Source organism: Orbicella franksi, chromosome 2 (assembly GCF_964199315.1).
Source record: "Orbicella franksi chromosome 2, jaOrbFran1.1, whole genome shotgun sequence".
Taxonomy (NCBI): domain Eukaryota; kingdom Metazoa; phylum Cnidaria; class Anthozoa; order Scleractinia; family Merulinidae; genus Orbicella; species Orbicella franksi.
In genome coordinates this window covers 4363163-4387906 of record NC_138146.1, presented here as the reverse complement: position 1 = coordinate 4387906, position 24744 = coordinate 4363163, and the positions used below count along the sequence as shown (strand labels likewise).

The window sequence follows — 24744 nt, the reverse complement described above, 5'->3', positions numbered from 1 at the left end:
CCTATTATTTCCTTTGATTCGACACTAGTTCTAATATTCACTCTCTCGGTTCGCTTTTACATAGAGCCACAGAGAGCTGAAATTTTAAGGTCGAAAATTCTCCCAAATAGATAATTTCACTCTAGTTGGCGCTATCAGTAAAAAAGAATTGGAACATAAGTCGCCCTCAAACTTTTGCAACAGAGTTTAAACTTACGATCGCGACTCATTGCATAATCTCTTGTCCTGGGTTTAAGATCTGGATGCGGATTAACCAATACCTGAAAATTGCTTAAAACTTTAACTGTCAACTAAGAAGTGTGACGCGTTTTTAACTATAGCTAAGATTTGAGCTGTGCAAAATTAATGAGTTAAAAAATGGGCTGACATTTAAGGGACAGCGACGAAAATCGCCGAAAAATTGATAATACTGATATTCTCCCAGTTGTTTTAAAAAACGCAGTTTATATTCTTATCTGTTGCGTATTCTACACTGATTGGAAAATGTACGTTCGCTGCATGTAACGAACGCTAGTTATTCTCAAAGAAACAGTTGGAATTTTTGAAAAAAAATATAGATCTGCTATTCTTGTTTGCATCTACGTGATATGTTGACTTCAATTTGCGTGACCGCAAAATGTTCGGAAGCTCTTTTATTTCCGCAATTATACGAATAAGTAAGTAGTCACGATCAGTTATAGAGCGTGCTCGTGGTGACTCGATAAAACACGAGCTGCAATTGGAAAGTTCCTTTCCCACCAACCAGTTTTTAATTTGTTACATCGGCGTTGTTTTGGCACAACACATTAAGATATTGCGATGTCGAATCACACGCAAAGTTGCAGCGCCTCACGTGAAACTTCATTTTCTTTCTCGACTTGTATTTTTGATTTCCTACGTGGGAGAAAATTAGACATAAGGTAAATTTCCAGTGGGAAGCAAAATCACTGCCGTTTACTCACTGTAATAGCGTCATGAAATAATTGTAGTCATAGCTAAGTTGTCAGTTTTAAGTTAAAAGTTACTTTTTTTCTTGGTCATTAAATACATTTCATGCAGTCACGAAGATATGACTTCACAGTAATTAAAAAAGCCTGTTACATGTCGGTTTTTAAGAAGCGGTCCTTTGGGAAGTAATCTCCATAAATCAATGGTTGCTACAAATATTGACATGTTTAGTGTAACTCAAAGATTTGACGAGACAGTTTTTATCCTCTGGCCGCTCTTTAGCGTGCCTATTTGATTTTACCAAACGATCAAATGATTATCACATGTAAAATTATTCCGTGAAAAGTGTTCTGACTCATTCAACTGACCAACTAAAACACATGCTAAAATTAAAATGCAACATTTTTTTCCTTCATGACAAAATCACATTTTAATTCGTCTAGTTTTGAAATGTATTCAAAATGTACGGTATAAATGGGGACCAGTTGTTACACCCTACTCGTGTCTATTCTAGACAACAAGTTGGAAGTCTTAAAGTGCGTTGACAACTAATGAATGTAAGTAATATTTTGCGGGGCTTTCTGATACGTGCCTGCTCAATGGTTTTACACTGACACAGTCAGCGATTAGCAAGATTAAATGAAGAAGTAATTGGTACTAGTGTTTTATTCATGAGTCCTTTTCAATGACCTTGTTTGCGTCCTGGCTTGCTAATTGCGCAGTTGTAGTGGTTGGTAGGGGGTATTATGCTGAGGTAAAGAGCATTTAATCCCAAAAATAGTCGAGCGGACAGACAGGCTCGCACGACAGAAACGCCATCCAAAGGACTCTTGTAAGTACAACTCAAACCTTTGAAACAATCTCTCTGGGTGATGTTTTGCCTTAAAAGACAATTTAAGACGTAGATTATCTCTGTGGGGGACATTGAAACGAGTTTAAACTTTAGCTTTGAGATTGTAATTTTTGTTCATAGCTTTGTTTGTATCGAAATCTCATTTGAAGTTAACATACACTTTTGCGGCAGAAACAACCTACGTTTCGACACTCTGGGGTCAGATTTTTTTTCTTGAAAGTCAATTTAATAATTCCCGCTGTAATTTTTCCTTTCCGCTACTGAAACGCGACCCAACAATCGTTAACAGCCAACTGAGAGAGGCAAATTTTTCCGGCAACAAAATCAATCATAGTTACAGATTTGCTATGAGCAGTACCTTAGCTGTTAATTGGCAACGCCATTTCAATTCCCAATCGTACTCTCTGGCAAATTTCGAATTCACCTCACCAGTCGAAAATTAAGCGATCTGCAGTTCAGATGAATCGTGAAAGATTTTCAACAGTTTTGATTTAATCTGCACCTGAAACTATGGAATGAGATTACAAAGTGATTGAACTGTTCAAACGTTTAGCTTGCAGTGCTGAAATAAAAGTGAAAATTCAAAGCTGTCAGTGTGCAAAGCTAAAGAAGAAATATACGCTGTAATTTTCCAACAGGCCAGTAAATCGCGTCTTTGATCGAATCATACGATGGCATCAAAAATTATTTAACTCTAGAGAAACGTAAAATTGTGCGCGTTTGGCCGACAAGTTTCTGATAAAATAACATCGGGTAAGCGAAACATTGATTGTCCAAATTATTACTGCTTCGTCGTGTTTCAAAAGTACTCGCTTCTAACATTATTTATTCATGGCAACATAGAAATTTCGGGCAAATTCGGTGAAATCCACTGAACTAAACCTATACGATGTACAAAACTTCAATGGTCAAGTTCCCGGCAGTTTTGACTGATTTCGAAATGTACGCTAAGGTCATAAGATGAGAGTTGAATACCATGGCTTAGCCAATATGAGATTCTTATCGGAAAAATGATAATTAAACTTATTCACTGAAGTAGAAGTAAAATTACGCGGTTATTCACCGACGACGTAATAGTAATTGTTTTATTTTCCGTCACCTAACCACTGATTAGAAAGGCAAAAAATGCAGTTTCCCGCGTTGTCGAATCAGCTAGTATAATTAAACAACTGCGCGAATTTTTTGATAGCGCGGAATCAAAGCAAATACTCGTCACTTTTTCGTCTACCAATAAGAATTAATGGAAAAAAATTGTCAGCAATTTGCAGCTTGCCTTTTCTTGTCTCCTTTGTCCTGAAAACTAAAATCTTTGCAGTTGCCAGATTAAAATGATAAGATCTTGAAAAAGGTGTAATTATATCAAACTGACACGAGAAAAGATGTGGAAACCCTTGATTTCTGTGCCCTTTTGTTTTTCTGACTTAAAGGGGTGCTAATGATGAAACAGATGTCGTTGCATTGCTAATTTATACTACATATTCAAAGCAAGAAAATAAAAGCAACCATACTAAAGATGAAACCCTAACTTCCACAAACGTTTTCTCGACTCAGCTCTGCATGAAAAATATTTTTCCAATATTCGCCCTACTCTGACAGATCGAAAGAATTCTTTTAGCGTGTGTTTTTTAGTTTCATCGGAAATTAAAATACCTCATGAATCTAATCTTTTCGCAGTCGGCATTGCATTTTAAATTTTAATTATCAACTTTTCAAGCCAAGCTCTTCAACCGACATTGTTTTTCAGTCTGAACCATTGAATTGCGAGCAAATGGGAAAAATGATCGACAACGCGGGCATTTATAACGGCGTACAGAGAGCTGTGTTTACTCGTTAAAAAAATGTTTTGAAAAACCGCCCAAAAGGGCACTTTGCAAACAAAAAATCGATCAAATTCGCCAAGATGTTAACTAAAATTGCAGAGATAGGAGATGTGAAATTGTGTTCATTATAGAAGTTCTTTTATTAGGGGTGGCAAAATTGCTTGAAAGGTTTGTCAATTTACGCTTTAGGTTGTTTGGGGTTTTCAGGAATGCGTGGTGGAATTTTGCGGCCATAAATAGAGTTTGAGACCGTAAATATCAATAGTTTCGCTTCGTGACTTCCAAAAATATCAATAAAGTGTTTAAACAAAAAGTAATTATTTATTTGAATGTTAGGCAAATGGGTGAACTATAAATAGTTACTTCATTTAAGCCTCAACAGTGATTGTCAGAATTCCGTATAATTAAAAAGCATTTGTCTAATCAGACTTATGATTTTACTACGTAAAAACTAGAATTCAACATGGAACGATTTCGGTTTGTTAATTCATGGTAATATCTATATTTGATTTTCATATCCTCGGAAGAAATATCGAATTTTAATCCTCGCCAAGCAAAAGTTAATTTGATTTCCGCGCAATTTTCGATTTAATTAATGATACGAGGTGTTAGTAATGAATATATATTTTGTGGTTTTGTTTGTTTGTTTCTTTGTTTTACTTGCGGCACCTCGTCACCGCTAGAAATGACTGGGACACTGGGACGAGTGAGCTACTTGCCTTTCGGAAAATCTACTAAACTAAACCATTCAACTTGCCCGGTTGAAAAGTTTCTATTCGTCTTAATGGGTAAGGGTTAAATTTTTTTCACTTTTCTTTCATTTTAGTCCGTTTCACGTCGAGTTAACGAGCTGTGCTATATATGGGTGGTGATATTCCTGTTTAAACGTGAACTGTTCCGATAGTATAACATGCATAATAGTTATGCAACGTTCTATCGTGGTATAACATGGAATATCCCACGAGTAACTTGTATTTTCTCGGTAGAGACACGAGCTTTTAGGCGACTGTGTATACCAAGAAAATACAAGTGGCAAGTGAGATAGTCTATGTTATTATCCACCTGCAGCGAATACCGTCCAAATATCAGTACAAATATACAGCGATATTGTACGGTTATTTGTACAGTAGAAAACCTGTTTGCCGTACAGGTCGGCGCGCGCACGCAAAACTGTCACACTCCCCCTCTTTCATTGATAAATTTATTGACTACAGCAGTTGGATGATATATCTCTTATTAGATGTTTTGGTGTGTAGTATCGCTTTTTATTTTTACTCGTTTGTATTTTGACTCACCCTACGGGCTCGTCAAAATACGGCACAACTCGTAAAAATATACAGCGATACTACACACCAAAACATCTAATAAGAGATTTATTTTATCACGAGAGAGCGCTGCATAACTATTTTATACCATGCCATAGAAAATACAGTGTACGTGGTCAACACAATCAAAGCGACAAACGCGCAGTGCATGATAGGAAGGTTGGATGTAATACCGTCGAATATACAACGGCTTTTCTCTATTCTGATTGGCTGTATTTTCTATGGCATGGTATAAAAATTATTATATCTCTCAGTTACTACGCGCGCTGTGATTGGTCAATTTAGCGGGGCCGTATTCTACGGTACGGCCCGCTAAAATTTGAAGCAGTTTTTGTTGCCAAATTTTTTCGTGATCCATCGGCAAGTGTTCTTAACTTTTATAGCAATTAAAAGTTTAAAACTTTCTTTTGCTTTAAATTGTATATTTTAATGTGCTAACGACTTAACAATGACTTAAAATTGACTCGTTTTGCTTTCTATTCGACGTGCGTCAGAAATTTCAAGCCGTTCCGCGTCAGACATACAGTAGAGATATAATAATGATCTTACTAACCTCGTATTCTCGGTCCGTACTCAGCCTTGTCCGTACTGTTAGTTACGGATCCTCGTTTTTTTTCCCCTTCGATTAATGACCCAAGCTATAGAAGGAGAAAACAATCGGTCCGTAACTTACGGTACGGACCTCGACCTCGGTTAGAAAGAGGTATACACAACACAAGCTATTTGGTCGAGATCGTTAGTCAAGTTTGTGGCTTTGAAAGTCTTGATTTTTTTTTTCGGAAAACTAGAGCTTGAAATAGCTTGTAAATCACTCGCCAAACGGCTCGTGATTTATAAACTTCTCTAGTGTTCTCCTAAGATTTCAGGTGGTATATTACATCGGTAAACCCATTAAAAGTGAGGCCTATTGCTTTTTGTAAAAGTACGGCTTTTAGCGCGTGCTTACCTACACGTTGTTATCACAGCAATGGAAATAACGCCCCGTCCCTACTACGCATGAGGAATTTCAGAACGCAGCTTTATTTCTACAGTTTGGCTTGCCGTCCACCCTAATCCGCCATCAAGACGGAGCTTTTCGAAAACGCTCTTCAAACTGGAGGAATTTGAAAACCCCGGCTTCGCGCTTTTTTTGTGTAGATGGAAAACATTTTGAAAACGGAGCTTTTCGAGAACGATGGAGTCACGACAATCATTTGATTTCCCTGTCCGAATTTTCATCAACCACAAATGCAAAATGAACGATGATTGTTGCGTTTTCGAATTTCTCCAGCGTAGTGTGGAGGGAAAACATTTGATGCGTTTTCAGAGTGAAACCTCCGTTTTCGAATTTCTTCGGGATAATGTGGACGGTGTCTAAAACTATTTTTTGTCGTATGTATACACCCAAAAGACACAGGCAGCAGCCAAGAGTATATTGCCTGACATAGAATACATGTCATGTTTTATGGTCATCACATATGTCATGAAATTTCAGGGCATGTGAGGGGTGACTTGCGTGGTAAGATCGCGCCGACCTCTTCTTCAATTTCCCAACTCGCTCTGTTTCACTAATAGTTCATCTCTTAGCGAATGAGTTGTAAGTTCTGAATAAGTTGGACACGTTTCGATTGCCAATCGCTATTCCTATTTCAAAGTACAGGTGTAAAAATAGTTACAAAGATGGGATACAGGTTATTTCACAAATCTATTCTGGAAACTTCGCTTTTAACAAATATATCCTTCTCAATTCCTGCACTGAATCACCCTCTTTAAGATGTGCCGAAGCGATCGAATACAGCCGAGTCAAAATTTATATCTTAGCTATCTATTGGAAAACAGCACTTCACCATAGTATTATTCCCTAATTACGAGATCCGCATCAAAATTTTTGTTTCTTTTAGCTAATCGAGGCATTGTGATTGTTGAAGTTCTTCAAATAGGATGACTTAGAAGTTACTTCTTGCTGACACACAGCAGTATTCTAGCAGGTGAAACGAAATGCCAGTTGGAGACCGTTTCAACAAAAGAATGCAGATGGGATATCTTTTAACACTTTTCATAGCTTTAACGAGCCACAGGAAGGCGTATCTTTCAATAGAAAACAAGATAGGAAAATATTGTATCCATCTTGCGTCAACGTTCAAATTCTCGTTGCAGCGCTTTCAAAACAGTCTGCATGCGAAGAAAAACAGGAAAGGTAAATTCAGCTTTTCTCTCACAATATATAATTCTAATAAGCGTTATTGTGCGTGTGTGTGATGTATTTAAAGTGAAGACTTTGATTCGGAAAGAAATGTAAAGTTTGCGAGAACTTCTTTGCCGCAGTCTAAAGGTTTGTTTTACTTACTTGAGCGTAATGTAACAAATTACTTCCTATACAAGAGATAACAGATAACAGACAACAGCTAACAGCGATTTGTTCCTAATGCTAAAAAAAATTACGAATACGTCATCTAAACCAAGACTGTGTCTTCATGGTTTCAAAACAAATAACACCGAGGTTGTTGAGTTATTGCGTATTGCATTAAGCTTGCGATATTTTCAAAATTGGTTTTCCCGTAAAACACTGTCTCAAAAGCGGGCCAAATTTTCATTTATCTGCATGATTGAGTTGCCTGTAATCTTTGCCCACCAAATTGCTACACAATACGGCGAGCAATTAATCAGCTTAAATCGTGTTCTCGGGTCCTTTCTCGCGACACCTGCGTTAAACTGAGCTTCAGAATTGCCTTCGTCCTACCACAGAGAAAGAAATTTTGGCCTATCGAGTAATTTTTTCTTGCAATTCAAAATGAAATGTTTTAAAATATAAGTGGAAATCGCATAATTCAAATCTAAGATTTAATTAATGACCTCCAAAGTGAACTCGTAACTAAACGATACAAACACTGAAAAACAAACGATCGCACAAACTTAACTGAGGAACACGCTAACAGACGTCCTAAAGTATTTCATTTCAAGGGTGGTTTGTGCTTTTAAGACCAGTAGAGTTTGCCTGCCGTAGTTTGCTTATCAAACCAGGTTTTATTTGGGCTCAGTTGTAACATAGGGATTAATATCGCGAAGGTGTCAAATCGCTAATTTTGTGAAGAAATAAAAAACACTTCGGTTTTAATTTGTGGTGCTAAATTCTGCAACTAGATATAGTCATAATTTGCTACCTAGGTGGATTTTGTCTTTCGAAGGTCTATTTAGTGAAATGATAAGAGGAACTCACGTATGAAGATAATTGCTTCTTGTCAATAGGGTTTGACTTTACGCGAAACATGCGCCTTTGCAAATTAGCCATGTATGGGTCTCTAATGTCCCACGGAGAACTTCCTCTCTGAGCAAACAATTACATTATTAGGTGCTTGACTTTTTCACCGAAAATCAGCTGCTTATGAAAATCGCCATTTAAAATCACGAACGGACAATTAGGTTCCGTCCGCACTACGCCGGGGGAATTTGAAAAAGGTTTCACTCTAAAAACGCATCAAATGTTTTCCGTCCACACTACGCTGGAGAAATTTAAAAAAGCAACGATCTCTACTCATTTTGGTTTTGCGTTTGAGGAAAACTTGGTCAGGAAAATCACATGATAATCTTGACACCATCGTTTTTTAAAAGCTACGTTTTCAAAATGTTTTCCGTCCACAAGAAAACGCCGGAAAAAGTGGCCTTTGTCAAAATGATTTCTCCGGTTTGAAAAACGTTTTCGTTAAGCTCCATTACCGTGACGGATTAGTGTGGACGGTAGGCCTAACCGTAGAGATAAAGGTGCGTTTTCAAATTCTTCCGGCCTAGTGTGGGCAGAGCCTTAGTCAGAAATCTTTGATCTTTAATTTGCGAACCTACCAGCTCTGGTAGGCGCGCAATAACTCAAATAATAGCGTGTAGAGATACGGTTTTTTCTGCGTATTTTCACTTCGTTTATCCCTTAACTTGTTCCTCTTCATCGATGCCGTTCTTAGCTCTCTAAATATTCCAAGCTAGCCCAGAAGCAAGGGAAGGCAAAATGACTTGGTGGTAAGAATATGGCACTGTGTCAATTCTCATTTATTGACCATCCCTCTCGTAAAATCTTTCCTAGCAAATGACCTTATGGCATCTGATTAGACCCACCATGACGCATGCGCTCCACATACAGCAACGCCTTCGGTTAGAGAAATCACATGATTATTGTCATAACATCCTTTTGATTAAGCTCCGTTTTTAAAATGTTTTCTATCCACACTAAAACGCAGAGCCGGCGTTTTCAGATTTCTCCCGTTTCGAAGAGCTCTATTTTCGTGACGGATTAGAGTGGACGGTAGGCCTAAAGCTGCGTTTCCAAATTTCTCCGGCGTAGTGTGGGCCTTTATGACACGGAGTTAAAAAAGTGACCACAGGTAAAAACATTTTTAAGAGGGCGAGGTTTAGAAAAGAAAAGGGTGTGGTAAGAATTCACGAAAAAAATCCACAAGCCAATAGTAAATACCGAAAGTGGAAAGGTAGACCACAGATATTTTGTTGACTTTTCTTCATCCCATGCCAGACTAGAATAACTGCATAATAAATATAGCTTTCTGGTCATCGATGTTGATTTTGTTAAAACTTTGGTTTCTTCAATTTAACTTTGTTGTTTTCTACAGCAAAATTGATCCTAAAGAACGTCGAACACATTTATTATACTGTAAATAACACTCCATAACGACTTCATGATTTAACTGCTAGTCGAGCACATTTCTTGTGTAGCATTTAAATATTTTTTAATAGTCCTCTTGGCAAACCTGTTTTCCAGATATTATTTAAGGAAACATTACAGGATCAATGTCGTGTTTTTCTATTTAAGATGTTATTTTAATCCTTTTTAAGTGTGTGAGGCATCTTGAATAAATGTTAGGTTATGTTAATCGGATTTCCGAAAGGACCTGCGGTGAACTGTATTGATTACGACCCAAGCGAGTTTTACTTCATCAGCGGGTGCGGAAACCTTTCACTCTTAAGCTCGCCGTGGAACAAACTTAAATCAAGGAAGGAAAGATTTAACTTCTCCCATGCAATTAACGGCTTCAAAACAACTATATTGTATTGTGTTTTTGTGAAGCTTGTTAAACCACAGGCTGCCCAGGATAAGCCGATTAAATTGTTTGTATAAAAGCTAAATGCCAATTACACTTCTAGTCTACACCGCAAGGAATTCAACCCTAAATGGAACCTGTTTCATTTCATTTAATTCTAAACTATTTCGCTTTCGGACTATTTACTGCACTGGTAAACTCTACTGGCTGCAATGCCCTTTGTCTACTCTTTTTTTTTTTTTTTTGAGCACTGAGAAGGAATTTTCGAGGAGAGGAAAACTGAATTGGCAATTAATGTCATTAAATTAATTGCCAAAATAGAGAAGGAAAGTCATTTCAAAGCTCATAAATGCGAGCGAACCCATGGGCTGCACCCTGTAACGTTTTGCAGTGGCTAAAGACAAGAAAAAAAGTCTAAACATCGTGATTATGAGTCAAAACAAAATTCTCACCAGCAGAACTCCAAGCAGTGTGTTCAATATCTCCTACCTCCTTCGGCAGCTTAAATTTCCAGTTCAATCAATCGAAATACGCTGTAAGACTATTTGTAGAAAGCAATTTAGCTCTCTATTGAACTATCTAATTTTGCCTTCTAGTGTTTTAAAAATATAATAATAAAATTAAGGAAAGCTAGCCGCGACAACATCTGCTACGTCTGGGAGTTCGTCTGCTCTAGAAGTCAGTACTCCGAATCAAAGACATTAACGCGGACAAGTAAATCCATTAGTGTCAACAAGACTGATTGTTTTTTTAGTACCATGCCCATAATATTCCCTCTGCCAGCAGATTGCATGTATCTTTTTACTTAAACATCACTTCTGACAATTCGTGGTACATTAAGGCAATATCCATCAGTATAGTTGCTTTCGTGGCTTGATTGTTCACTGGTACAAATGGAGGGTACAGCGTTCCAACTCTGTCAAAGCCACGAGAACAGGGCGATATACAAATGAAGTAATGCTCTTTGGTTCTAGAATTCATTATCGTGCAATCCTTGTTGTGTGTTGTGGTTTTTATCATCATTACACTTCCATCAGAGAAAATTGACAGGCCAATTACAACATTATCTTGTGTCCGCTATTTTGATTGGCTGGAAAATGAAATAAAACAACAAAAAGCGCTATCAAAACAGTGAAATCGAAACAAGTAAATACAAATCATGTAAAATATTTTGTGCACCCGAAAGTTGACACCATCCTCAATAGAACAAACCAACTAATCAGACAAGTGAAAGATACTATTGTCCATGAGGGTAGCAGCTTGAAAGCACTTTCTGAAGGCCAAACATCTTTTCTTCATTTACAAGAAGAATTCAGCGCTTCAGGGTTTTTATATCATCCACAATCTGACAGTTATAGTTCAACTGTTACAGTAAGTTTGGTCACGTCCGTTGTGAATTCCAGTTGTGGGAGCGATACATAAGCTCATTTATTGACAACGTTCTACCCTCTTGTTTTAGATTACCATTTATAGCAATCACAGAGAGCCAAACAAGGAGCAATCAGTGACCAAAGAAGACAAAGCGCTTGACTTTTCAAGCCTCCAGTGCCACGAAGGAAACGCTAGCTTTAAGCGGGTTGGTGAAGTTATAAAGGAAAGAGTGATTGAGGTAGGAGGGTTTTTTCTGCCTTCACAACCTGAGGCTAAGTAGTTGACATTCAAACAGAGCAGCTTTCACTATTGACCTGTTAACAACATGGCTCATGACCGTGGGTTTGGTTTCATATAGATTCGCACAACAAAGCTCACCGTTAGGGGTACATCGACTTGTAACATACTTCGTCCCTTCAGACGTTCTCAAGGTTAAACAGAACGTTTACCAAAAAGCATCAAATTTTAAATCCTTAATCAAAACATCCCTTGGAAACTCAAAACGAGTGTCACCTTTTCTTAACACTGAGGACTGACCAGCCCACCATCGAAAACATTCCATTATAGCTTCGACTCAGGTAAAATTATCACTTTTGCACCTTTTAATTTCGCTAAGTGCGGTACTGAAAGTCATTAAATTATGTTTCCTTCGTTTTAGTCTTAAGTAATTCACAGGATTTTTTTGAGTGTCGCCATCCTCCCATCGTATGTAATCGTTTTTCCATACGGCGCTGTAAAAGCTATTTAAGATCAAATTAATGATTTTAACATGTCGGTGGTTGGTATATAACAATCGTATTCAGCGTGAAAAGATGACCACCACAAATGAAAAATCAGCCAACGTCGATTTATTTTCTAGCTCAGTTTGTCAGACCGGTCACTTACAGAGAGATTAAGTTAAAAATGTTTCAGAAGTTGTCGAAAAATATTTCCTTTATCTTTCGTGAAGAGAATATCGCTTTTCCGAAATGTAAAATTTCAGGCATCAAGCACTTCTCTCTTTTGTAAACACTTTGTTATCTCAGAACACTAATTGACCGCTCTTTTCCTAACTTGACTTCTGCCATTCAGGTTTTAAAAGGTTGGGAGCAGATTTTCTCCATCAACAAGAAAAAGAAAACCTGTAAAACCGACGGCGAAAGATTGTAGTTGTAGCTGGCGATTTTGCGGAGATAATTTCACCCTAATACCTTTTAAGTGTGGTTTCCGAATTAGATTAGCAAGGAATTTCGCGCAATTACTGAAGGGTTCAAGAAGGTTTTCTGTTTGTGGAGATAGCCTTTGTGTCGAGCGCGGCGGCAGGACAGCGATAGTAACGTGTCTTTCGTAGTTAAAAGTGCTAAGCTGACAATGGGGAAATCTCATTAAATATGAAATCGCATTTATACCAAAAAGAAGTGCTAAATTGGCATGCGAACAACGACTTAAGGCCGTCCGGTCTCACGCCAAAGACAACCGCTGCTAAAAGAGACCTCAAAATTTGTTATCGAACCATAAAGTGGTACACAGCAAAATAAATACTGGCTTGTATAAAGTTATCTCTTCACTGGTATACAACTTTGAATTTACTATTCCCTAACATTAATCCTTTTATCATATGTTTCACGTCCCAGACACGGTCAACTGAAAGACAAGACTCAAATGATAAGGAAAGAAATTTGAGGCAAATCGTGCCAAACTGCCATGGGTTTAAACCAATGCTGACAGATTAATAGGGAGGTTTCAAATATAGACTTCCAGCTCATGATTTGCGCTTTTTTGCATGTGTAAAATCTTAGATTTCTATTTTTAACCACCACAGTGAATATTATAAGTGCCCCGCCTACAGCGACTATTTTCTTGCTAACATTTATTATGTAAAGCTGGATAACTACTATTTCCTCTACTTGACAGCAAGTAACAAGCTATATTCGTTTTTCTAAACATTTGAGCTGGTTTAATGCAAACGATTTTACTCGAATGGACTACATACTAAAAGTCACCGACCAAAGTCTTCGGAAATGTGAAATCCTGTAAATTGGCTGAGCAGCTGTAACATAATTGATATCGTTGACGTACATCAAATCTAATTACTGCATTCTTGGAGTATTCGCTGTATCTTGAAATCTTCTTTTAAAAATCGCCCAGCAAAAAACAAACGCTTATAACGGATTGTCTGAGCATAAGAACAGAATTGTCAGCATCGTATCGATGTTTCAGTCAACAATTGATGATATTTGCCGGCGAATTGAGGTCATTAACGCGCTCCTCTTCGCTTCCGACAGGACCGGAATTTCATCACAGATAGCAATGAAACTCTAGTCTACCATCTAAGTAAAACACATGTAGTCCATATGCAGATACGACCTGGCTGCAAACAGGATTCAGCTCTCTATTTTACACGTACACTCACTTAAACGTGCACATATGCACGGTATTAAGACAATACTCCAAACGCAACGATTAAAAAGTAGTTAGAAGGCTACAAAAGATAGCGATGGACGGTCCACGGCCCAGTCCTAAAGTCCAGTCCTAAAGTCCAGTCCAGCTAATTTGTGGCCGCTAAATACAGAAGCCGGTTTGCATTCATTTGGAGGTTTAAAGAATGGCAACCTTTAAAATGTAAATATATTCTAAATGATGATTGCTAATAATGTGTATAAAATCGACCTAAGGTTTACAAATAAAACTGGCCAAAATACACTTCATTTCCCTGTGAAAACGGGTGCGTGATGTCAAAAACATATCGTGCGGTCAAATCCTCAGAGCTGTTGTATAATCTTATCATGGAGTTTATAAGTCGGATTTTCCATCTCGTTGACAAAACGACAGACTTGTTGTTAATGAGCCATGGATTAAATCACGAACACTGTTTGTTGCCAACACGCCCCAACTCAATGGTAATGCTCAATTTCGTCGTTTTGTTGAAACCCCAGAAAGGTTATCAGTTGAGAAAAAAATTCTGTGCGAGTGGGTGTGATTTCTGTTACCTATCCGCCTTCCAGTAGTGATTTTCTTTCGTGCGCTCTTGCACGAGATGCCTTTCGTCAAAGTCGCACGAAAAAAAAAAAAAAAAAGAAACAAACAATCACCTTGCACAGTTGCACGTTTTCAGTCACCAACTTAACAGTTAACAGTTCAAGCACATCCTCGACCCAGGGCATCGTCGAATCAGTCACGGTACAAGATTTCTACCGCAATCTTTTGACTGTAGAATTTTCCCTGTTCTTGCTTTGATTGATCAGTTGACCTCTGATTTTCAAGATCAAACCCTGCTTCCGAAGTTATTGCTAACTTTTCTTTCAATCCCTCCCACGGACAGCCATTGTTTCGGTTAGTTCTAGGCGTTCCAACAGAGAAAGGCAATTTCGCAGAGATGTTGGAATGTTGGGTAAACACACCGTGAACCCTATAGCACTTGTAGCTAACGAGATTTCGTGGTAAGCTTTGCGGCATACACTGATACAGTAAGCCCGGTGAATGATCCGCCGGATTCGGAAATTAAATAGTTCTTTTTAGAATGCCATAAATATCTTCTGCTCTGTGCTAAGAAAGCAGGCGGACCAATTTACTGCCTCTCCTGATAAATATCCAAGTTGTCCAACTCTTTTGACAGGTACAGTTCTCTGTACCGGAATCTCTTGAAAGTTAATCAAACACGGTATAAAAAAAATTATGCTTCATATATATTATCCAGTGACGATTATTTAACAATTATTTGTTCGAGCTTCAAGTCTTTTTTCCACGAAGAACGCAGAGCCGAGCTGATCTACCTCGTCTGGCAATTCAGGTGTATCACTAGTATGTTTGACATTTCCATCAACAACGCCTAAATGATTTGACTGTTCATCTCGTGTGAGGTTCACTCGCGATAATCGTGCAAGCATTTCTACCGGTGTAAGGTATAAAAATGTTTCTCAAGTTTCCCAATGTCGATTTACCTCAATAACAGTTGCAATGCAAGAAGTGGAGAGGTCACCGTGTCCTTGAGGCTATTCGATTGTTTATCATATACAGATGACGTCGGTATTTTGAAATTTCGTCCTCGGTCTCGCTTCCATAGTTTGCTAATTTGCAGAGAATCCACACTTTCAGAAGTTGAACAACAAAGAAGCTTATCAATGAATCACCAAGTCAATGCCTACCGTCTATTTGAACGTTGAAAGACTACACGCTGGCAAAAAAATGCGAGACTCCACCTTCGTTTGAGAAACAGAAGGTCTGACAGCGGAATTAGACTATAGGCTATTATGCGTTGAGTTTGTTCCGTCAAGCTGAGAGGATCAATATTTGGTCTGTTTGGTGCAATTAAGCTATCACACCAGTCTCTGGCGCTAAGTAAGCGATTGAAACCTCGAAGAAACATCGGGCCAGTAGTTTCTTTAAGGTAAGAATTTCCAAATTGTGTTTCATCTTTGCAAGACCTCGTCTTGTCTAATTCATTCTCTAACGATGCAGTGTATTTGTTTAAGTGTCAACAAAAACACACAACTTGTTCATAGCGGGAATTGAAATCCTCTTGTCGCCGGATTAAGCTTGTTTATAAAGTTCTCCAAGTTTGCCGTGAGTGGAAATCAAAAATGGTGTTAAACTTTCCAAGAAGAGTTAGGTCAAGGGACTGTTTACAATGTATCATAGCTACTGGGCAGAAACCATGTGTACCTTCCAGTTTGGATCTGAACATAAAAACATCCCAAAGAAAGTCCTATAAAGTAGAAGTCAAACATGGAATTTTTTTATATATGAAAATTTTCAATTAACTTTCATTTAAGTTACTTAAGAATTAATTTTTAAATTTAATTTGTAGATGCGCTTCTCGGCTTGGCTTTTTAGGCACGAGTCATTTATGGTATGTAAACTTTTAACTGAAGTCTGTTTGAACGACGAACTTTTCCAGATGTGTTGAGAATAAGTTCCATATGCAAGGCGTTCTGTGTTGCACTGCTGGCAGTCTTTAAGTCCTCCGGAAATTAGTATATTTCTTAATGGAGTTAAAATTGAATGGCCTAAGGCGATAATATTTGATTCATGTTTCGTTGTTAGACTAAATACTATAATTCGAGTTGGCAGTGGGTTTTGGAAGAATTTAAGACTGACCTAGGTTTGATTTTATCTTCGTTAGAGACATTTTGTCTCTAACCAAAAGAATATTAAACAATGGTTGCATTTTGTGCAAGAGAAAATATAGCTGATTTTGTTATTTGGTTGAATCCATGCTCTGTTAACGATGTCGTACCGCTGAGAAACTGGCCAGCGTCTAAAAATATAACTTTTTAAATGCAGTTTTATTCTCTGTTCACGTGCTGAGAACTGGTTGATCCAAAATAAATTTTAACTGAAATAGATTAATTTATTCGAGGGATTACGCTAATCAGGTATCTTTTGTACTGTTTTAAACAATTACTAGCCGGCTCGATGCAATGTTTCAGAAGTTTGGGAGGTACTTTTATTACTGACCCCTGTCGCCAATTTCTTCTTCTAAAAGGGTTGCAAGTAAACTGGTAAACTGACAGACACAAAGACAAGTTCATAAACATTACTAATTTAAGATGAAACTGACAAACTAACAAACAAACTAACTTTCAAATTTACCAAAGTTAGACTGAAGTGGAACGCAAAAGATGAAATGATGCCTTCTTTTCACATTCTCCGAATAACACAACTGAAAACTTTTCGTTTACATGATGACTGTATTTCACGAGCCGTTAGATGCCACGACGTCATTTTACAGCGAATTAATGTGTTTTGAATAGATTTGGCCAAGTTTTTTTCTTTGTATTTCTCAAAAACTGTTGAAGTCACGTGCTTAGATGCACGTGCATACATGGACTATTCTGCGAATTCATCACTGATTCAAGTGATTAAAATCTATTTTCGAAATAATAAATATTTCTTGATTTAATATTTGTGAATTTCTTCAAATGTTATGAATCTTCATCTATGCAAAGGCTTCAACGTTGGAAGGTAGTGTCAGTGCTAGTTAAAACGAGTTTTAAGAAATTTGTTTTGGACGTTTTAATGTGCACTCATCTATGCCTTTTTAGAATAAAAAATACTAGCGTTTTTTTTTATCAAGAATGGTATTCTCTTACTGGCTACGCTACTGACTATCTTTTCCGTGAAAGATAGTGAGTAGCCTAGCAGTGTGCGCTTGTTAACAAAATGGCGGCCGCTTCGTTACCTTTTCGAAATGTCTGTGAAGAGGATTTAGATAAAGGGTTGAACGACTAGAAGATTTGTATCAAAACAATTAGATTAGTCGCTCTCGATTTCTATCGCGTGATGGTTGAATGGATAGAAATCTCGAGCTCATAATCTAATTGGTATAAATAACAAAGTGACAGGGATCGGGAAAGGTTTGGCTGAATGCCTGTTCGCTCCGAATTTGTTGCATGTCAGCCCCAGATAACTTTGACGGAAAGGCGATGACTCTCCTCTGTTTTCGTTGTTAGGAAGTTTTTAATTGTAAATGCTTTCCTTCCCCAACTATACAAGGTTATTTCTATCTTAGCTCGATGGAACAGTATCTACTCAGTGGCCACATTTGGACATGTGCCTTATCAAGCATGGGCGTGCTTTCATCGAGTTTTTAAAGGACGCTTACGTCAGTGATCTTTGATCGCGTGGAATTATTGGTTGTGCTATCTGACATGACCATTATGTGTTCATTTGCAAGCGGATCAAACCCATTTTCACTCGAAAGATTGGCGGAACCATAGATCGTTACGAAACAACGACAAATGGCAACTCGGAAATTAAATGGTTAATTAAAAAGATATTTCAGAAAACACCCAAAATAGCGCAACCAGGTCCTTTTAAGACCCCTCATATATGGTGATCTGAAAAAAATAATAATTGTGACTAGGATTAAGAAAATCCCTGCTGCAAAGTCTTGATAAATATCAGTTCTCTTTGGTTGATACGTGCACATGACTTGTAATTCTTGTACAAGACTTATTTCTCAATTTGAGGACTTGCTGCTACCTTCATGAATTACTTGTGTAGGAAGTATGAAGGAGCAGTGAATAGGTGGTACGCATGCGTCAAATTGAAAAACTCTGGTAGACGTTTCTAAAGCTTAGAACAGAACATTGTGTTCTGGAAACAAAAAAAACGCTTAAAACTAACATGAATTTGCTGTCACTTAATATTTCATCTTGTTGCAGGAGAATTTGGTGCACAAATCAAAGTACTTTAACGTACGTTTAGCACCGTTTAGCACCGTTTAGCACCGTTTAGCACCGTTTAGCACCATGATCTATCCGCATACTTAGATGGTGTGAATTCGAATATTAGAGATATAGATCATGGAAAATGGCATAGTTCAAATATCACCGAGACATAATTTCGTAAGATGAAAGGAGATTTAGATAAAACTAATATAGTTAAATACAGGTCATCCTATAAATAGAGTATTAGCATAACAGTCTTAAGTGGAGGGTTGTAATCGTTTCCAAGCATACAAGCTGTTCATTTAATCTTGTTTAGGCAGGGTTTGCCGGTGTGTCATGTTAATCCTATAATCCTCTACGATGATCAGCGATGATATACTATTAATTTAATAGAATTTGTAGTAATCATTAAGGCGAATTAGCCAATAATTCTTGCTCGGAGCATTCTGGCGTATTCGTTTGTGAACTATATCTTTTATCTAAACAGACTCTATAATTGTCAGAATGGCTCATGCTTTGTTAATGGACCGATAAGTGTTTATAACGTTCCGGTTGACCATATACCACTTAACAGCATTCCCTATTGGTATTTATACCTTAATTAACACTTACACTAGTATTTTGTAGGCAGATATGGCCTTGGAATAGAATGTCATCCCAAACTATTATCACTTGCAAAATGGAACTAGAACAGTGTGCAAAATGGAACTAGAAATGTTTTGAGTTTTAATATCCATCACCATAGTGTTTTGCCAGTTTCGTGACTTCACTTAATTAGAATTTCTATTTTAAAACACTCTTATGTATGCCCTCTTATGGAATTGTTATCTTGAATGGCACCCTTGCATGGGTAAATTGATGCTCAGTAGCTACCCACCTACCGTTCTGTTTTGTTCAGTATCTGCCCACCTACTGTGCTGTTTTGTTACTCTTATACGTCTAAAATAATAACTGCCGCTATGAACAAAAAGTGAGGAAATGGACGTTTATTCACAATTGTGGTTATAGCAGGACAGGGGGTCTGCAGAGACAAAGATAAATCTTATCCAAAGTTTATATAGTGGAAACGCTGAAGTATTTCATGGAGTGTTTGATAAAATTGAGGACAGTGCCACATATTCGTTGATGAAACGGTCGTACCGTTGTTACATCGAGGTCTAAATTGTGGAGCGACTGTCCAAAAGTCAGGGGCCAAACAGGAAACGGCAGCTTAGGACTAACTTCATAAACAAGTTTTAATTCGGAGGAGACATGTTTGAAGAAGGGGATAATAATAGAATTCATGCAGACGTTGTTTCAGAATCGCACTACGGGGGTTGTCAGTGAACTCGTTCAAGTTTGCCAACTGATGTTAAAATCTCAAATAAACTGCATATTGCGAGAAATCCAGCACCAATTTAATAGCCCAAAGAACTGCATTTCGGTGACGTATTGTACAGAATTAGATTTAGTATACCTGCAAACTAATTATTTCGCGAAAGGCCACCGATTTCCCCCCTGACTTCAGATGAGAACTCGTTTTCCCAAAAAACGTGCGGATTTGGGTGCCGTTTCAAATCATTGGGCACCGTTCCAATTGAGAGGCTACTCGAAAATACAGCTTCTTAGAAAGAGTGTTCCACCCTTCAACCATTTGTTTGTTCATCCCGACAATCATGCATCTTTGAACATAACTTGCAATGTTTATCCATTTTTCCTTTTTCTGTGGATCTTTTTGGCAAATGAGAACGTGCTCTTTTAAAATCTATTACAAAAACTTGATATTGCACAAAAACGTCATGCCATTAAAACGGAAACTCCATTTAACGAATTTTCCCTTTGTCATAATATTCAGCTATGTTCATCAAACGTGATACGTAAGAAACAATTTCAAAGGAAAGAATACTGATGGTGTAAATTGTGCCAGATGAAGCAGCCAGAAAAGGGGCAATTCAGTACTGGGTGCCAGCCAATTTATAGGCAGGTAGCAGTCACGATGGACATCTTTCATGACAAACCTTTTTGAGAATTTTAACGCAAGACGAGCTGACGGCATCCTTGTGGTTGATTTAGATACTGAAGGAAACTGAAACGCCATTGAATTGGACCGCCCCGAGGTTAAATCGACGCAAGTTACTAATTTGTGGTCTTGGTGTAATGATCCATGCCAACAACGCGTCGCCGACCCTCTGCGTGTGCTACATGCATAAAATACTATTGGAATTACGTGCTTTCTCATAACATTCCTGTACTCATCATGATGCAAGACAAGAACTTTTTTAGACAAAGGAAAGCTTAGTTTGCCCATAGGTAATACAAAACGAGGTTAGGTTAACCCGCTCAGCACTGGTCCAATTTCAATTTGGTGTTTTCGCAGCATTGCAAAAGAAACTATTGTTGTAACTGTGCCTGAAGCATAGGCAATAAACTATATGTAGTCCACTGTGTATTTTCCGACCCTGCCGGTACCATCCGCCAACTGCAGAGGAGACTAGAGGCCCGTTAGTAATACTTCTAGTCAGAACGAGAGCATAAAAATGTTTATTAATATTGTTTAAAAATAGTTCAATTCTTTCCCGGACGCGAGGTGAACGAAGTTTACCACAACAAATCAAAGACCCTGTAGCATTCTTACCCCTCTGCCACAGCATTTCAAAAGAGCAACGACGAAAAGACATTACAAAATACATGACAGTAATTGATAGCCTTTAAACTGGATTCAGTTGGGAGGACGAAGAACATTTACGATCATTATATTTGCACGAAGGTGAAACATGTGAGAAGTATTAGTAGACAAATTTATTTCGTGTCTAGGTATTCAGCATTCACGTCGGTGAGTTTTATTGTGTAGTACAGATCAGCTTTCACTGGCAATACTATTTGATTCTCTCTGCCATTTGTGTAATTGACAAACGATCTTGGAAAAGAGCAAAAACGATCTCTGAAACTTCATCAGGTTGGAACAGTGTACCGAGTAGATATGTCTAGTTGTTTCTTCTAAGACCAAAGACCTGTTATCCAGATGATAGTCATCTATACTCCATTACGGTTGATGCGTGTTTAAGATCGTGCTATGAACATCAGTTTTTAATTGACAATTGCTGTTTCCGTTTCTTCTAGACATCAACAACAGCGTAACACAACAGGAACAACCGAGCAGAATCGCACACCAACCTAGGTCAATATCTTCGTTCGTCATGAACGCAAGCAATAGCAGTTTGAACACTTCAACAGATGGCGGACAAGCTCCTGGACCCGCACCATACCCAATGAATAGCCTTTCCCACAAGGTCATATCCTCAATAGCAATTCTGATTCTAATCATCCTGACGCTATTCGGCAATGGTCTGGTCATCGCCGCTTTCTACGCGTTCAAACGAATCCGAAAGAGTGTCACAAACTGGTTTATACTCAGTTTAGCCATCAGTGATATGATGGTGGCGTTTATCACTGAACCAATCTGGCTGGCTGGCGAGATCACAACGTGGATGTATCCACCCGAGATCAACGCCACAACGTTTTCCTTGGTCTGGACCATGATCGACATCGTTTGCGCTATTTCATCCATCTCTAATCTGATGTTTATCTCCATTGATCGCTTTTTTGCTATCAAACATCCATTGATACATCACACCAAGATGACAACTGGCAAATGCAAGTGGATTATCCTGCTCTCGTGGCTGCATGCTGTGGGCACTTCGTGCCTCTTCCTGATTGAAAAGCCGTGGAAGTACCTGGTAATCTTCGTATTTGCCTTTCTAATCCCACTCGTGGTGATATTATTTTGTTACGGCGGAATCCTTCACGTGGTGGTGACAAGATCACGCCTCACACACCGTCATGGGCGACGCCTTGCCGCCGAATACAAGACGGCTAAGAGTTTAGGTGTGGTGACTGGCGCCTTTGTCATTTGCTGGCTTCCTTTCTTCCTGACTTCACTGGCGTATCAGTATTGTGATTCTTGCCAGAGGGACATCATGAGCATTCCAGCTATAACCTCGGCTGTAAAATGGCTGCACTATCTAAACAGTTGTCTAAATCCTATAATTTACGCCTTTCTCAATCCTACATTTAAACTGGCCTTCAGGAATCTTATCAGGAGAATGTGCGGTAAAGGGTCTTTAAATTCCCCAGACACTGAGGCGTCTTCGATGTCTTTCACCTACCGGCGAAAAGACACTTACACATCTGTAAGAGAAAACAGCTTTAAGAGTAAACCCGAAAATATACCAAACGGCAGTGCACCTTGTCATAGGAGTCCTCTTTTGAAACAAGAGGATTCGAAGATTAATGGAACCGTCGTGCACGACTCAATTAGCGACGATGGAAGCGTCGAGAGAGGTATTGAAACGCCTGAAGAAAAAAACTGTAGCAGTGACCACTTCTGTCCTATAACGCCTCCCCCATCCTACGAAGACTGCTATCAGTTACAAAACTCTAATAACATTGATTCATTACAAAGCGGTGACAGCGAGGTGCCAAAAATAGAAACAGGTGATTGTAACGAAGGCATGCAAGGGGCATACCCCCGTCAGTATGAAAGGACTGTGTCATTTTTGGACGAGGTCGAAATATGCGGTGAAAAGCCATCGGTCGAGATGAAAGACGATCTCTCCACGTTAGAGGGACATTTCTCCACCTATCATGATGAGGAGAAGAATCAAACTTTCTTACTCGTTGATGGAGTGACAATTCCTGAAGGCGAAATTCGGACTTCTGACGTTTGAAACGAGAACATGGCCAAAACCATGCATTCCCATTGATGTGTAGAATGGTTCCCCAAGGAATCCGATTCATACGAAATGAGTATGATACAGAGATACTTTGATACAGAGGCACATACTCCAAATAGCAAGATAATTCCCAATGAATGCGTTCTTTTATCAGACGTACACCCGATGAGCGCAAGTAATGGCTCGAAACTTTTGTCGCAGGAGATATTCTGTAACTTGAACGCCAGGTACTCCAATCAGTTTAAAGGAGCTACGTCACGGTGTGCGCATCTTGAAAAGTTCAGCCAGCGTTTTTCAAGTTCGTCGTTTGTAATCTATGTTAATCTTCTCCATCCTTAACCATCCTTGTTCCTTTATGGTTTTTTATTATTTCTTCGGTGTTTTTCTATCTTGGTAAACTACCATTTTTAGATTTTTTTTCAATTTTAAGATGGTTTTGTACGTGACCAAAATAACTCAAAATTCTGCTGACTGAGCTCCTTTAAAGTGCTTTTGTCATAATGTATTGTGCTACTTTTGAGGCCACGTACCAAACATTCAAATAGGAAGAAATCTCTAAACGTAAACGAAAAAATTATATAAAGTAGAATAAGTGCGAAAAAGTAATATTGAACTGAAAAGCAGCAGTGTACGCGTTTCCTTTGGCATAATATAAGAAGATACTGGAATACACCAGGGCCGGGTTGTTCAAAACCCGACTAAGCTATCCCAGGAATAGCTAGAATTTTGATTTCAGCTTTGCAACTTTGCCAAGAGGTTTTCTGTTTATATTGTTTTTCCTTCAGTTTTGAGTTTGAATAATCTCAAACTATACAAAACATAAACAGTAAAAAACCATTTTTATGCTGAAAAAAATTAAAACTTTGGTTATCTTTTCATTCTGGGTTAGCGTTAATCGGCTTTCGAACAACCCGGCCTTGGCCTTTATAATCAACGCCATTACGACTTCATTCAGTACAGCGCGCCTGCGTGTAAAGCAAATAGCGGACGTCCACACACGGGCCACCACTTCCTACAGATTGCGATGCGATTGCATATGCGATTGCATGCCAAATGAAGTCCAGACTTCGAATATAATTTAATCAATGGAAAATTTGTCTAGTTCAGCGAATGATAACCCTGTAGACTAACGCATTATGTCTACCCTGCTTGAGTCAGGACCTCCAGATAATCCCGTGAAGGGTCCGCCAATCACGCGGGTTTCCTCGACGAAGCTCATGCCGCGGTCAGATCCGACGTTTATAAGGCATTTAGGAGCTGATTCCTGGGAATAATTTGCCGATAGTTTGACACGTTCGACCTGTTTCTTTGAGATATAATTGGTGGCTTTTAATATGTCTCGTTTAGTCGTGGAAACAAGTGCTATTTTTATTATCGATTATACTTTGCATTGAGCGGATAGTTTTCTTTAAGGATGTTGCTATGTTACCATATGGCGTCTATGAGACACGCCTGCAGGAAATCATGGTAGCTGTATTCATCAAAACAAATATCCAAGTCCAGTCCAAGATGATGAATGCAACTTCCATGATTCCCTGCAGACAAGTCGCGTAGAGGGAATTGG

General features: G+C 38.5%; 1 protein-coding gene across 2 annotated transcripts; it reads left to right on the top strand.

The window, feature by feature from the left end:
* The first annotated feature begins 1379 nt into the window (after nt 1-1379).
* Nucleotides 1380-23233, top strand: LOC145477802 (histamine H2 receptor-like). Of its 2 annotated transcripts, none has more exons than XM_081455633.1 (3): nt 1380-1759; nt 11406-11555; nt 21568-23233. In XM_081455633.1, the coding sequence occupies exon 3, from the start codon at nt 21645-21647 to the stop codon at nt 23172-23174; it is 1530 nt and encodes a 509-aa protein (XP_081311759.1). In that variant the 5' UTR covers nt 1380-1759; nt 11406-11555; nt 21568-21644; the 3' UTR covers nt 23175-23233. The 2 variants fall into 2 exon arrangements, with proteins under 2 accessions (XP_081311759.1, XP_081311760.1); XM_081455634.1 differs by lacking the exon at nt 1380-1759 and adding an exon at nt 11184-11317.
* Nucleotides 23234-24744: the final 1511 nt, after the last annotated feature.